Source organism: Fonsecaea monophora (genome assembly GCF_001642475.1).
Source record: "Fonsecaea monophora strain CBS 269.37 chromosome Unknown Scaff33, whole genome shotgun sequence".
NCBI classification, from domain to species: Eukaryota; Fungi; Ascomycota; class Eurotiomycetes; order Chaetothyriales; family Herpotrichiellaceae; genus Fonsecaea; species Fonsecaea monophora.
This window is the reverse complement of record NW_019173964.1, coordinates 222,447-237,900: the sequence shown is the minus strand read 5'-3', so window position 1 is coordinate 237,900 and position 15,454 is coordinate 222,447. Positions and strand designations below refer to the sequence as shown.

At 53.4% G+C, this 15,454-nt stretch overlaps 6 protein-coding genes across 6 annotated transcripts; 1 reads left to right on the top strand and 5 right to left on the bottom strand.

The window, feature by feature from the left end:
• Positions 1-283: 283 nt before the first annotated feature.
• AYO21_05365 (hypothetical protein) lies at positions 284-1,352 on the bottom strand (the record flags this gene model as incomplete). The annotated part of the gene is made up of 2 exons (XM_022655335.1): positions 284-585; positions 707-1,352. 2 exons carry the CDS (start codon positions 1,350-1,352, stop codon positions 284-286), a joined length of 948 nt encoding a protein of 315 aa, XP_022512417.1.
• A 1,753-nt stretch (positions 1,353-3,105) lies between these two features.
• AYO21_05364 (hypothetical protein) lies at positions 3,106-4,011 on the bottom strand (the record flags this gene model as incomplete). The annotated part of the gene is made up of 3 exons (XM_022655334.1): positions 3,106-3,291; positions 3,371-3,527; positions 3,593-4,011. The coding sequence occupies 3 exons, from the start codon at positions 4,009-4,011 to the stop codon at positions 3,106-3,108; spliced, it is 762 nt and encodes a 253-aa protein (XP_022512416.1).
• Positions 4,012-4,553: 542 nt separating this feature from the next.
• On the bottom strand, positions 4,554-6,089 carry AYO21_05363 (3-carboxy-cis,cis-muconate cycloisomerase; the record flags this gene model as incomplete). The annotated part of the gene is made up of 3 exons (XM_022655333.1): positions 4,554-5,543; positions 5,678-5,813; positions 5,887-6,089. 3 exons carry the CDS (start codon positions 6,087-6,089, stop codon positions 4,554-4,556), a joined length of 1,329 nt encoding a protein of 442 aa, XP_022512415.1.
• Positions 6,090-7,036: 947 nt separating this feature from the next.
• Positions 7,037-10,279, top strand: AYO21_05362 (hypothetical protein; the record flags this gene model as incomplete). The annotated part of the gene is made up of 1 exon (XM_022655332.1): positions 7,037-10,279. One exon carries the CDS (start codon positions 7,037-7,039, stop codon positions 10,277-10,279), a length of 3,243 nt encoding a protein of 1,080 aa, XP_022512414.1.
• Positions 10,280-11,599: 1,320 nt separating this feature from the next.
• On the bottom strand, positions 11,600-12,126 carry AYO21_05361 (hypothetical protein; the record flags this gene model as incomplete). Its single annotated transcript, XM_022655331.1, has 2 exons — positions 11,600-11,947; positions 12,061-12,126. The coding sequence occupies 2 exons, from the start codon at positions 12,124-12,126 to the stop codon at positions 11,600-11,602; spliced, it is 414 nt and encodes a 137-aa protein (XP_022512413.1).
• Positions 12,127-13,064: 938 nt separating this feature from the next.
• On the bottom strand, positions 13,065-14,941 carry AYO21_05360 (hypothetical protein; the record flags this gene model as incomplete). The annotated part of the gene is made up of 2 exons (XM_022655330.1): positions 13,065-13,987; positions 14,038-14,941. The coding sequence occupies 2 exons, from the start codon at positions 14,939-14,941 to the stop codon at positions 13,065-13,067; spliced, it is 1,827 nt and encodes a 608-aa protein (XP_022512412.1).
• Positions 14,942-15,454: the final 513 nt, after the last annotated feature.

Below are 15,454 nucleotides of genomic sequence, written 5' to 3'. Positions count from 1 at the left end.
ATCCCAGGTACAGTATAACGCCAGTCATGAAATTGTGTCGCCAAAAATCCGCCTTTCTCCGCTCATCATCTCACATGTATGTTGGAGCCGACCGATAAAACTCCTCTCGGATCCTCGTGGCGAGACGGAGGCCCCTCCAAAGTCCCTCCCTGCTCTTCTTTATGCAAAATATTGACAAATCCGTACGTGGGTATTGGTAGTTCCGCCCTGCCCGTCACCCAACTCCTTTCTGCTCGTCGTCCGCCTCACTCGCTAGATCGTGATCGCCGATGGCGACACACACCTACGCCTGATAGCGCGATGGCATCATGGCAATCTGCTCGGCGCTGCTGTCATTGACCTCCTTGTAGTGGACGAGGCTGGCCTTGGTCCGGAAATGGAAGCCGGCGTCTTCCCACAGCTGAGCACCCAGGACGATACCCGGGTGCCAGATGGTCAGGACGGCGACGGCGATGATGATCATGGGTCCCTCGAAGATCATAAATGTGGCTTCGTCGTTGGCGAGGTGGCCGTGGAAGCCGTCTTTGAGTTCGGCGAGGCGGTAGCACGAGCGGACCGTGATGGTGAGGACGGCGATTGCGATGCCTGGAGATTAGAGAGTGGTCAGCAAAAGTCAAAAGACTTTTTCTCTTTCAACTCTTCCCCTCTCCAAAAAGGGTTGTCGGGAAGATTGAAAAGGGGTCAAGGGGTCTGTGCAGAGACTTACTGATCAAGAAGCCCTTGAAGCGGGGTGTTCGTCGTAGCCGAGCATGCTCAGAGCTGAGCTTGGTCGGGTTCTTGAACACCTTCCACGCAAAATGACCGCAGATGGCCACGAAGATGGCCAGCGACACGACCTGCGAGGCCAGCCCGGCAATCATGACGTTGATGCCCAGTTGGTTCGATTTGTCGTCGTCGGCGGTCGACGCGATCGCACCGCCGGCGGCTTGGAGGAGCAGGGAGACAAAGTCGCAGGCGACGAAGATGCAGGCAATGGTCCTCGGCTTCAGCAGACTCAGCTGGACGGAGTGGATAGTGATGATCCGGCTCAGGCAGAGGTAGATGGCGGCGGTCAGGAACGCCGGGCCAATGGTCAGGCCGACCAGGTAGATGATGAACGAGTTCTTGTCGAAGATGTTGTCATGCAGCATCAGCCGCCCGACATAGCCCACGACTTCGAGCAAGATCCCGCACACCATGCCCACCATGAATCCCCACGTCCGGTACCGGATCCCAAAGAAGAGCTGAAGGGCGAGCAGCAGGCCGAAGATGCCCGTGTAGATGGCATTGCCGGCCAATGTGGGGATGTAGTCGATCTGGCCATACTCTTTGATCGAGCAAGTCGCGATGGTGCAGTTTTCTGGGGCAGGCATATTGATTGACGGCGATGTGAGCGAGTTGGTAGTGATTGTATAGAGATCGAGGTGGAGGAGAAAGGACACAGGAGAGTAGATTGAAGATCTGCGATAGAGAGGATGAGATGGGGAAGAGTCTTACCATTCAGACTATGAGGAGTCTGTCAACGCAGTACTTATAGCCATGTCCGCCCTCTTCTCGAAACGATAGGACCAGGGTGGAGGGCCCATTACGGCCATCCTGGCCCTCTACAGCCTCGTTGTCGGAGCGCATGCTGCTGCGCCTTCGACCTACACGCCCGTCTCCACGAGTAAACAGGCAGCTGATTTCAGCCGACGCGGACGCGGACGCGGGATGCGGTTGCTGGAGTGCTTTGGGAGAATTGATATTTTGAGACCTGAGACAAGAAGTGTTCCTACAACCAACATCTCGGCAGTACAAGCCTCATTGTTAGAGTCGTCGGTGAAGCTTCGCAGTTCGCAGCGTCGTACCCAAAAGGATTAGTCTGGGGTGACAAGCGAGATCAGCGCATTGATGGCGGCTTCAGGCCACCAGTGGCACCCAACCAGCAGCCCTACTAGCCTCGCTTATCATTCGGGGGGCTTTTCGGGGGGGGGCATCAAGGGTCATAATTGGGGGGCAGTGACGCCCGCTGCGTACCTCGTATGCCAAGTCCTCGGGTTCATTGATAGGAGAGCTCGGAGTCTTGCAGCGGATGCGGTATAGCACCACAATCAGGAGATCCACAACCACCATCCAATTCTCTATCCATCCTGCCATCACAGCCCAAGGTACGACGTGCAGTAGCGTGAGCAGTTACATGTTTATACCCTCCCCTTCCTCATCTCACTAGTCCCGGTCAGTCTATCTCCCTGTTCCTGTTTCATCAAGCTGATTTTTGTGCCGCCAGCGCCCCAACATGAAAAGGCCTCCCATGACACGACTCTCCTCGACCAGATACAACCCTCCAAATCCGTCGAGCCTGGATGACGTGGCTGAAGAAGAGACGTCTGGGCAGGGCTTTTCAAGATGATCAAGGGCGCGCATTTCCAGACCGCAGTCACATCATTCCATATTCCATCTAGCTACCTATGCCAATGGACCCCAATCGTTTCCATGCCAAGTATCGACGTTGTTCATGTTGCGCTGCCCAGGTCTTGTGCCTGATGGTTGGACAGAAACATGTCCTGTTTAACGGCTAGTATGTGTACCTGGTCAGGTTTTCTTACTAGACAGACCGTGGTGTTGTCGCCCTGCTCGTCATCCACAAACCCCAGTGGCTCCAACAATCGGCCACGGAACGCCTCATGCTGTCGACTCGTGTCCGGTGCTATTGCATGTCTAACCGGTCACAGCAAGATAGCTTCGAGTTTCGGCGATGACTTGTTCAATTTGTCCCTTTTGGCTTCCCTATAGGCAATGATTGGCAAGTCCACGGACCTGCGCCGAGGTGATAGCGTCCGGAGGAACTCAGCTCCTCTGTCCAGACTCTGGGAAACTCCAGATGAAAGTCCAGCAGCAAAAGCCAAGCAGATATAACGAGACCTGGTCACAATGCTGCCAGCGTGGATTGGACAAGAAGCAGCTACAGCTAAGGTGCCCCAGTGTATCTCCCCCGACTTTCTGCAATTCATTGCGCTAGTGGATATCAAAAGTCCAGCACTGTGGCCGTACCGCGGCTGGAGCGGGAATGCATCATCCTCAGCGCCCAACTTCCCTCGTCGATTTGTCACGGTCGCTGGTGTTTTTATCTAATTTCAGCTAATAATATCACCAGGCCACTTCCTTCCCATCATACACATTTGGTCCTGGCACATTCTCCCACCCGGGAACGAGGATGTTCTGAAATTTCCCATTGTCCTCTGTTGTGCTCTTAAACAGGATATTGAGGGTAGCTTGTGCTCCTACCTCAACGGGCAGATCTGCCTGATCTCCACCCAAGTCGGTCTTCAACCACTGAATATTCAGAGACGTCAGCCAGCTATATCCCATAGTGCGCAATATGAGCGGCCAAACAGAGAAAAGCTCGGCTTACACCAGGGGAAACCAGCAGGAATGTGAAGCCTTCTTTTCCCAGCTCCAAGGAATATTGCACGGTCAACATGTTCAGCGCGGCTTTGGACACCTTGTACGCTGGTGTTGGTGCGAACACATATCCGTGAACCATTGATATGGACCCAAGCGTCGACGTACTGCGATGGTATCCGCATCGGTTAGCCTTGATCAACCCGTGGATATTGACAGCCACACAACTCACATGTTCAACACTTTCTTCTGTACACCTTTTCGTAGCAGGGGCAGAAATGCTGCCGTGACGTCGTGCACAGCTTCTACATTCACCTTGAACACATCCCCAATGTCGTCCATGGTCTCAATTCCTTTCATGGTCCAAGGCATGACACCAGCATTATTGATGAGGACATCAAGCCCTTTTCCGGCAAGTGTTTCATCGACTTGATATACCGCCCTCTTGATGCTGTCTTTATCGGTGATGACCATCGGCAGGTGGACGACCTTTCCGTGAGAACGAGTGATGAGCTCCGACAGAGCATCTGAGGGAGCAGATCTTGTTGCTGCAAAGATGGTGCAAACTTGGTCTTCGGGCAGCTTGGACAGCTGATTGACGAACTCAAGTCCCAACCCCCGGCCGGCGCCTGTCACAAGGTATGCAGACATTGCGATTTCTCTCAGGTCAATCTTGTCAATCTTGCTGCCTACGCGAGAGTACTATCAGTCCAAAATGGCGGCTCTTTCGAGAGGACATGTCTATATATGTGTGTGACTTCTAAAACGGCCCGGACCATTGATCATTATCAGCAGCTACAACCCCACCCGTCTTGGTGACCGTACTTTCTGGTCAAGGTTTGATTGCTGTGCTATCACCGCCACTTCGGAAATATGTCTAGTAAGTCCTGGCTTGGCCGCCTTACAATGTCGAACAATTAATCACAGAGTTCGGGAATATGGGGATAGAGTGTGGCCCTCTCCAAAAAAACCTCTCCATCCTGTACGAAGCTAGCCTTGTCAAGAAGGATGGGTGGCCTGGCCGCCCAATTCTATACACATTCAGCTCGTACGACAAGTCCATCATCAACAGAATTGCTTTCTTGGTGGAGCATTCGAGTTTCATCTCAAGACACATTGATTACAAAGCCAATCCAGTTCAAACTTCGAGTGTCCCGCTTTGTGCCATTAGGTGCAGGTTCCAGAGCTCTAGCTCAGACTTTGAGAATGTGGTCCACCATGAGCTGACTGGCTCCCATATAGTTTGTCGGGTCACAGAGCGCTTTCAACTGTTCTTCCGACACGTAGACCGCGATGCTGGCACGGTCTTTCAGCACGTCGAACAGAGCCTTGTCCTTTTCAATCGACTCTTTACAAGCCTCGTAGACCAGATCGTGAGCCTGCTGCCGGCCCAGGAACGGGGCGAGGCCCATCATCACGGCCTCTCCGACGATGAGACCCCTCGTGGATACCAGGTTCTTCATCATGGCGTCTGTGTTGACTACAAGACCGCCCAGAGCGAAATTAGTCTGGTGCAAGGCGCCAACGGCCAGGACGAATGCTTCAGGCACGGCAACCCACTCCAGATGCCAAGGACCCGACGCTCGCTCAAAATCCGTCACCATGGCGTCCAGCGCCAAACCCGCGTTGGCGCGGAGAAGCTTGGAGGCTGCAAGAATGACTTCGCTCGAGATAGGGTTCCGTTTTTGCGGCATCGTTGACGACGCGCCGCGGTGAGGCACGAACGGTTCCGCCACTTCGCTCAGTTCGTTGGACGACATAAGGATCAGGTCGTATGCCATCTTACCAAGCGAACCTCCTACCAGGGCGAGGAAGTTGATGATTTCGGCCACGTTGTCGCGTGCCACGTGCCACGTAATACTTGGGTTGCCTAGACCGAGCTCCTTCGCGAGCTGTTCCCTCACACGGAGACCAGTGTCGTCGGACCCCAGGGAAGCGAGCGTCCCCGCCGCGCCACCGAATTGGACGAGAAGGCAGCGGTTCTCGATTTCCTGGAGACGCTCAGAATGACGGATGATGCTGGATAGGTAGACAGCGCATTTGTAGCCGAATGTGCAGGGCAGGGCGTGCTGAAGATGTGTCCGGCCCGCCATCGGTGTGTCGCGGTACTTCTTTGACAGAGTCCGCAGTATGTTTTCTAGTTCCTGTAAATGGCGTTTGACGATTTCCAGCCCCTTGCGCATCTGAAGCACGGAGGCAGTGTCCATCTATACCAGAGCCGGATATTAGATGACTGGTGGTAAACAATGCAGATATTGCCCCAGTCCTGAAATAACGAGGGGACAGTCTCACATTCCACCAACAAATCATGACTTACAATGTCTTGAGTAGTGGCCCCCCAATGGATATACTTGCCCATCTCACCAGACGCATGTTCAACGAGCTGTCGCACCAGAGGAAGGACAGGGTAACCCACAATTTCGGTCTCGCGCGAGAGGCGGTCGAAGTCTAGACTACCCCGTCGTCCGCCAGATGAGTGCCGACTCTCTCAAATGGGTAATAATTGGGGGTTTTTATCGAACTCACCGAAATCCTTCCTCTGTGAGTTTCTTGGTAAGGATCTCTCCGGCGTCCTCTGGGATGATGCCAATCTTGGACTGAGAGCGGGCGAGGGCAAGCTCAACGTCGACCATCTGCTGAGTGTAGGCTTCATCGTCGAAGACACTTCGGATCTCTTGGGTGCCAAAGAGGTTCTGGAACAGGCGTGAGTCGAGCGCCGAGACGGACATTTTTTTCGTCTTCTCTAAGATTTTGCTTTTCTAGACAGCTGATTCTTTTCAAGAGGTGGTTGCTTTTACAGGATAGTAGTGCGAGTCTAGAGATTCTACCTGTCAATAATGTGACCGGAGAGTCTCCTGGGTTTTGTGGACTTCGGCGCTCTTCTGGTCGGCCGTGGTCGGTGCTGTCGGTGTCATTGTTTATGCTTGTGCGGGGTCAACAGCCTCGTGCGGGGAGAAGATGAGACTTCAGAATCACGAGAGGGTGACGATGAAAAGGTTGGAAGGTCACGGGGTTTGCAAGTTGCTTTCTTTCTCAGTCACGTGATAGCCTTTGCAATATGAGACGTTCGACCTCCAGAATTTCATTTCTCAAAAGTGGTTGAACTCGTATCTGTTAAGCTGCTGTACGATATCGCACCCATAATCAGGCTTTGCGAAGAGCTGGTGTGTTGTTGTCGCCCTTTTTTCCTGTGTGCGGCTGTCTCACACGCAAGGAAAGTCTTGGCAGTCGACGCCCCCGGCCCCGCCTTTTTTTCTATGCAGATTCTCAACCACTTTTTCGAGTCACTTTTGCAACACGACATTCATTGCGTCCTCTCCACCACCAGTTACTGAATGCACCATCTCAGATCGCCGTCTCCTCCAATCACCATCCACAACTCTCGCTCTTTTGGGTAGTTCTGTCTGCTACTTCAGTACAACATCTAGTAACAGCAACTCTCTCAGAGAGTCAGCGCAGATCCAACGATTCGACAGCCACTCACGCCACCCGTCGCTTATACTCAGTCACCCTCTCCATCGACTCATCCTTTGAGGCTCCCAGACCACAAAACCACTATCAGTCTGAGTCACGTGTACTCTTAAATATGCTCCTCTCGAGCGCCCTCCATCAACACGATCCCATTCAATCTTCTTGATCAAGTCAGTGTCTGTGCATTTGAAACCACGGCTCCTCGATGCCACCCAAGCCGCCCCCACCCAAGCCTCGGGCAGGCCAACACCGCCGACCCAACTATCGTGGGCGCATCGAAGGCTTGGGCAGCCCGGCACCAAGTTCTCTTCGAGCATCGACCCCTACACTTGTGCGAGCACCCACGCCAGTCAGCCAACCTCTTGCTCGCTCAAAGCCTCTGTGTCCGAATCCCGACTGCCCCGACCGGACAAAGGTTGTGTACAGCGATCAAGGCCTCATCTGCGAGAGTTGTGGTGCCCTAGTACAAGAAGAATCCGGTCTTGTCAGCGAGCAGGGATTCGGTGAAACTGAGTCTGGCCGTATTACCGCCCTTGGTGTTCAGGTTGGTGAAAACCAGTCTCATCAAAGGAACTACCACAGTGGTGCTTTCGGGAGTGCTGGCCGTGAGGCGCCCCTCAATCGCGAACGCTCAAAAGCTCAAGCCAGGAACATCATGTCTTCTTACATCGCTCTCCTTGGTATCAGACATACCGAGGTCGAGACAGCCGAAAGACTCTTCGAGTTCGCAAATACTCTTGGCTTTATCCAGGGAAGAACCATTGAGAGTGTAGCCGTCACGTGCCTCTACGCTGCTTGCCGACGCAAGACCGAGCAGGTCGAGGGCCAGCCCAGACCCATGTACAGCCTCATGCTGATTGATTTTGCCGAAAAAATGAATACGGATGTTTTTGCCTTGGGAAGGGTGTATCAAGACCTCGTCAAGAAGCTCTACCTCCAACAAGGAAGAGGCTATCGAATGGATGGCTCAGCAGAATTCTGGGGCATGGATCCAGCCACGCTTGTACCTAGGTTTGTCGACGAGCTGGATTTTGACAAGCATGATCGAGACAAAATCAAACGCGATGCTATTAACATCGTCAAGCGGATGAAGCGCGACTGGATCGCCCATGGCCGCAGACCCTCGGGTGTCTGTGGTGCAGCGGTCATTCTGGCAGCTCGAATGAACAATTACCGCCGGACTACTCGCGAGGTCGTGCTGACTGCGAAAGTCACCGAGATCACTATCAACAAACGACTCGAGGAATTCCATGATACACAGGCCAGTAAACTCTCGGTCACGAAATTCAGAAGTGACGGGATTCCGGAGCCCTTCACACCACACCCACTTGATGAGCAACAACCGCCTGTCTTGAAACAAGCACTAAACCCTAAGCCCAAAGGCAGGAAGAGGGGACGACCTCGAAAGAATCCCCTTCCAGAGACCGCCGCAGAAATCGATGGGGATGCCGCAGGTCCCGGAACCCAGGCTGCTCAGGGTTCGGCTGAAGGACAACCACCGCCGGCAAAGCGAGTTCGCATCGATGCAGAAGGCTACAAGATCCCAGAGATCCCAGCTCGACTGCTTGCGATTGACCCAGCTCTAACCCAGGGTGAGACGCCTGCTGAATCACAACCTGAACAAACCGACGCATCGCGAGAGGCAACACCTTCATCATCGCACAATGGCGAAGGCCAGGACGTCTCAGAATCCTCGCAGCCTCGACAGCGAAGACATAAATCTGCGCACTGGAAAGCACCACCTGCATCAGCAGCGGAAATCGCGATTGAGAACGAAATTGAACAAGGTATCGCAGAAGCATTACGGGACAACCCAGAACTCGATCCAAACTACCGGACTCTACCTCCAGGTGAACAGCAGGTACAGGAGCAACTGCCCAGTGGTGGCGTATCTTCTGAACCAGGAGAAGAACAAGGTCGACCACTAGCCACCATAGATCTCACGGTCGACCCAACTGAGACCGTTCCCCCACACCCAAAGGACAAGAGAGCGGGGCCCCCGTGTAACACAAACATTGGTAATCTTGGCATCGTTTCTCTTTCTCCAACTCTCGGAGCCTCAGAATTCGACTCGGACGAAGACGTCTCTACCTGTCTCTTGTCCGAGCAGGAGACCTGCGTCAAGGAAAGAGTGTGGGTGAGTATGAATGCCGATTGGTTGCGACAGGATCACGCCAAGCGGATCAAGAAAGAATTGAAGGAGGCGGACATGAGGGCGAGAGGCTTGGACCCGGAGCAGGAGGAGAGGAGAAGGAAACTGGAGAGGATGAGGAGAAAGGATGGGACGAAGAGACCGGGTCGCCGGGGAGACGTGAGCTATTTGAAGGAGCAGCGCGGCGGGAGAAAGAGAGGTAGAGGTGTGGAGGGCGAGGGTGAAGGCGGCGAGAGAGTGGACGGAGAGGGTGCAGAGGTTGAGAATGAAGGAGACGAAGGGGAAGGCGGGGACGAACAGGACAACACCACGGTCGGCGGAAGAGAGAGAAGTGCCGCGAAATCCATGAGGCTGATGCTCATGAACCGTAGGACGTTTTCGCGGCGGATTAACTATGACGCCCTCGAAGCCATCTACGGCATGTCGTCAACCAGTGAGGACAGCGAGTCGCGTAGCGCAACAGGCGAAGCTCGAAGCCGCAGCCAGAGCGTCGCACAGAGCGATACCACTGCGACCCCAGGACCTGAGGGTGGGCGCGAAAGAAGCAGGGAAGCCAGTGTTATGAGCGCCGCCAGCACTGGACCGTTGGAACTCTTCCGCGGAAACATGAGCAAAGAGCGGAAAAACGCTATCCAAGCAGCAGATAGAAGGGAGAAGAAAAGACGGGAGCAAATAGAGGGGGAGAAGGGCGACAAGTCCCCCACCAACGATGCTGCTGGTGCCCGCGAGGGAAGTCAGGGGAGTGATGACAGAGCGAGCAGGTCGGTCTCACGGAGTCGAAGCGCGAGCACACCTGCCTCGGAGGGAGAAGGGGACGCAGAGGAAGACAATCGTGGGAGAGAGCGTGAAGTCAGCGGCCCGAGTCCGGAACGTGAATCTCGACGGCAGCAGAACCAGCAACATCAACTTCCCTCTCCGCCCAGAACCCAGTCCCAGCAACATCAACTTCCCTCTCCGCCCAGAACCCAGTCCCAGCAGATTCCTGCCATAAAGACGTCCTCTGCTCCGTCGTCCTCGATTCCACAAATCCAAGTCACAGGGGGAAGTACTGCGTCGAAATCAACGGCAGGACAGCCCGCTGTGGCAGAAAAGGGGGATAATGCGCCTGAGGACGACGATGGTGATGGCGACGAAGAGGAGGAGGAAGATGATGACAATGACGACAACGACAACGACGAAACAAGCTACGACTCGGACGAGAACGTGGATGAGGAAGAGGAGGCCGGTGGCGGTGATGATGGAGAAGCCGATGAAGATGTCGACGCCGCGTTCGAGGGCCGCTATGTTGGTCGTTAGGATTTGATCACTCATCCGTTTGATCAATCCATCGATCGATCGATCAGCCAGCCAGCCAGCCAGCGAGTCGTGAGCAGTGAGTGATAGGGGAGGCAGGAGAGTCCATATCACGAATCAGGCATCAGGGCCGTGGCCAGGCATGGCGAGGGGTTGTTGCTATGGACATCAATGGCTAACCCCCAGCAGGTGCAAGCACACGAGTGCCGTGTCCACGAGCATTGGAGTGGAGGAGGAGAGAACAAGTCGTGTCTTGTCTTGTCTCGTGTCGCATCACGTCTCGTCTCATCTCGTCTTGGTTAAATAGATAGATGATACCCACATACTAAGTACATACATAGGTACCAAACAACATAGGATATGCATTGACCTACCTACCTTCACACATAAAACACCCTCGCGTAAGCTGTACGTGCACTTGACTAACTTTTGTCCCTTGTTCGGACTGATCTTCATCTATCCGGATATAAGTAAGCAGTCACCAAAATCACTCGATACAAGATTACATACGACATGTGACATGCTGCAAGAGACAAGAGACACGAGACATGATATGACATCCAGTGTCTTTCGTTGCTACCAACGATTCGATTTGATCCGCGGTACTTGATCAATTCAATGGATCTTATCCTATCCTAACCTCCGATAAGTCATATTCACGGACCAAACGTTGGCATGTCTTCATGTTTCCTGTAACGCATGTCCCATACACCATATCGCTCAAGTACCCAATAGACTTGGCCGGTATTTCAACTCTCTATCCTCTGCGGGTCTCACCGCTCTCGATGGCCCAAGTAGAGTCCGTCGCTGGCTTGAGCAAGTGTTGAGCCAGCAGAAGTGGACGCTGTCGCCTTCCTGCCCTGCGGAACGCTGTAGAAGGTCCAAGGCAAAAGAATGACTTCAAGAGGTCATGTAAGGTCGAGACGGGTCTGTCAGAGGCCTTTCAACTCGGTTGTTCTAGCCGAGGCAGCGTTTCGGATGGTAAGATGAGAAACGGCTTTGTCCCTTGGTGATGTCCTCCCCTCCGTCTGTCGTGCAGAGGAATTCAAGACGAACAATTGTCCCTGCATTCGTTCCTTTGGAGAACGCAACCCGGGCGGGACGACTTGCTCGAAATTCTGTTGTACCATTCGACGTTGTGGTAGGTCAGTCTGTGGCTTCTGTCGCGGCCACGCGGGGAGTGCAAGACGTCCTTATCGATATTGTGCTACCATCCCAAATCACGTATGCCCATCGTGCCCATGGTAGCTGCTATTCCTGAGTGTGCTCGTAGCATTGGTGTTGTGGTCGTATCTCGTTATAAATGCATCTCGACATGGATGTTCACGCCTTGCGCTGATCCCCATCTTCCATCTGATCGTCCATCTCTTCTTCTATACTCTCCGCACTCAAACCTCTCCTGTGTCCCTTTTGGTCCTTGCTCTTTTCGTTCCCTAGGTCGCCGTCCTGCTCTTCCCGACCCACGCCCAACCCGATGCCGCCGGTCACCAGATCTCGAAAACTCATCCTCCTCGGCCTATCGCGAAGACTGGGTGCTCGTGGTCGATGTTCCCCTCTGGCCCGTCCACCCCAAACGGGCACTTCATGCCACATCCGGCGGCAGATGTAGTACAAGACGTCGTAGAGGATGGCGAGGAGCCAAGGGGCGATGTTGATGATCGCCAGAATCAGCTGCGACTCATTAAAATGAATGTTAGAATCGGCCAGAGAAGGTGGACTGGGAGCAGAACGAAAAACAGGCACGCGGAAACAGAGCCAAAGGCGAACAAAAGGCGTCAACTTACAAATGCACGCACGATCCATGTTTCGTAGGCGGTCAAGTGGGACGGGAGAAGGGAGTACCACGCCATCGTCTTCGTCTGTGTACACTGCGCCGACTCTTTCGACGCACCCGGATTTCACGACTTCGGAGGAGGGTACGGGCTGGGACGTGGTGGCTACGACGTCTCGAGCTCCGACACGGAGGCGAAAATGTCGAATCAGGACACTACTCTGGTGTCTGGGCAGAGGAGCATCGCCAGCGACATGGTTCGACGAGACGCCCCGGACCAGCCGGCTGAACAGTCGCCGCAATGGAATGGGTGGTCGAGGAAGGCACGGGAGGGATTTTCGACGAGTATACGTTTCTTGACAGTTGTTGCGTCTCGACCTTCATATGGAGGCGCACATACTCGACATTCATTACCGAGTTGGCCTGGATGCATAACTTGGGTGTTCTCGTTAGGGTTGCATGAACTATTATGTCCTATTACTCCACAGTACAACTTGTACTAGCATTGGCTGATGACATCATACTAGTAAGGATAACCGCACAAAGACCAGGCTGCGAAATACCAATTCAAGAAAATAGTTGTCTGGTTTGTACGGTTTCGAACGTTTTCATGGAAGAATGATTAAGAGCATTTCTAATACCCTCTATGGTGATTCTTGGAGAATTGCCCTCAGAACCGTGAATATCCCACCCGTGTCCCATGTTGAACAAGCACAAAGACAATGAAGAAACAGACAAAACACTTCTCCCAACTTGGTATCATAAAACTTCGCACATTTTCTTTTCCCCAGTCCTGTTTTCTTTTTTGGTTCCTGTCAAGTCGAAAGCGAATCGGATTCCGAATGAGGAAACCGGAAGAAACCCGGGGCATGTCGCAAGGGAACTCCGAACAGCAATATGCCCACCCTATTCCACTCTACGCCCAACTTCGATCCATCAAGCAGTACATGGCTCGCCATAAAAGGACGACCAAATATGAGACATGGCAAACGAGACCATCGTGTCGTCGTCATTTCATCAAGTCATAAGTCTGCGCTTTTTCTTCGCAGGAGTCACAGGGTCGGAAGCTCGTCCATGGTTGGGATCTCGCATCCGCTGCACAGGTGTCACTCCTTTGTAGTGCGAAGAGGTGTACGGCGAGACATGATTCTTCCTCTTGCGGCGAGACGGTGCTGGTGTTGCAAGAGGCGAACTCAAGTAATCTAGATCCAGATATGACGGCATTTGGCTCATCGCCGCAAAAGCCGGGTCAGCGTTGCGCCGGAATGCCGTGATATTGCCGTTGTTAAGATGAGCGAAATCATTGCTGAGGAGCTCGTGGTTGGGAGGCATGAAGATGGGCGATGTCGGAGCGTCGCTGTCCTCAGAAACACTGTCGAATTGTATCACATCGGTGAGACTGATGACATCTTCCCCAAGCCCATCCGTTTGAAAATCTCCAGCGAGATCGCCCTGGTCAACGGTAAAATCATCGAAAAAGAAGTTGTTGGTAGGGTAGAACGCTTCCAAGGGGCCAACAGCCTGCCCCTGATTGAAAGGGTCATTGATCGCAGAATTGAAGCTAGCAAGCATGATGTCTGCGCTCTGCCCAGTTAAGAGATCAGTAAAGTCACGATCGCCGGCATCGCTCTCCTCAATGAGCTCGGCAAAGCCCACATCTGGACTGGATGTTTGGGACGCTCCGTAGCGACGGGCGAACTCTTCACCCAGCAGATGGGGATTGGTCATGAGGATGATTTTCCCCGAGGAGTCGAGAATACCAGATGTCTTGTCACCTTCGTCGATAAAGATGCCACGCGGCGGGCCCCGACGCCGAGCTGGTTTCTTGCCCGACTTCTTGGATGGCGGTGAAGCCGAAGGCGACGTCTCTTTCTCTTCGTCGGCCGCATGGGGAGTGCTCTGAAGGGCCTCCTCCGGCAAACAGTCGTCGGTCAGATCAGCTGCAGGGTGTTAGTCATCATACACACGGACAAATCACATCACAACATACAATCATCCAGGTCATCGACCAGGACGCCAACGCGTCTGTCAGCACCTTGGTGCAAGAATCCAGAGTCGGGTAGTGCTGAGGGTAGCAGGGCACGAGTAATGGTAGGCGATTCGGACATGCCTAAGAGAATGGTTGGGTCGGCATCGGTGGCAAAATGCACCCGTTTCTCGGGAGCGGTTTCAGTGGCACTGTCGCTACCTTGTGAAGAGGGAAAACGGTAGATGGAGCCATCACTCTCATCTCCAAATCCGTAGGCAGACAAGCCATCAATCTGGTTGAGAAGGAAGTCGGCATCACTCTGACCTTCTTCGGACAGCATGGCAAGCAAATCTTGCTCTTGAAGTTGGTTTCCATCCACATCGTCGTCGGAATCACTAATATCATCGACAGCCCGGTAGATGTCATTGTCGTCGTCTGATTCTGCAAAGACCTTTTCTTCAAAACGCTTCCTGTTTTCTTCGGGGGAGAGGTCGGGGTCTTCGTCATCCTCGTAGTAGTCTTCAAAATCACCGAACATACTCTCTGAGCTGCCAGCGAGGGATACATTATCCCGCGACTTGATTTGTTTTTTGGGCCCCGCCCCATTCAATCTCCGGGAACGAGACGGGGCTTTTACTGCTGGCAGGTCATCTTCATCATCGGCTTCATCCTCACTCTCTTCGTCCGAGGCATCATCTGCAGTCTCGGACCCATACGAGGAGAGATCTTCTCCCGAGGTCGAGCTGTCGGCTTTTTTCCTTTTGCCCGACGATTTCTTTGTCACCGTGTATTTGCGAGGAGGTCTGCCCCTCTTTGGCTTGGGTTGGTAGGTGTCATTGGGGTGTTCTTTGGACTTGAATAATTTGACGGTGGAACCCAGCATAGGCTGGCGGCCCCTCGAGTTGCGGGTAAAAAGCCGGGACATTGTAGTGCAATGGGGCAGACTTTCGGTAGTTGTCAAGAAAGTAGAGTATTAAGAATAAGTGGTAGAGGTTTGGGTGCGATATCAAGGATGGCGGGGGGGGTGTAGGCGGAGGAGGTCGTCCTGGAGGGGGTGAAAATATCGTTCTTAGCACCTGTGTCGCAAGGACAGCTAAGTGCCGTTCAGGTGTGCAAGCAGGGCAATTTCGAGGACAGTAGTGGACACGAGCTCCTACGCGGTAGAGCCTCGAAAGAGTAGATATCGAAACGAGGATTTGCTGGAGCTGCTTGACTGGCCACGAGAGAAGGACCCCCTCCCCAGAGCGGAGAGGGGACCTCCTGGCCGTCTAGAAAGCAGCGAAGGCCATGAGCAAAAGATGATCCTCGAACGATATGACAGGAGATGCTGGGACTCGAATGTTTTGGCAGGTATCAATGGGCTGGGTTGAAGTTGTTTGGGTTGTAAGAAGAGGGAAAGAAAGGGAAAAAAAGGTGAGAAGTCAGGGCTTCAAAAAAG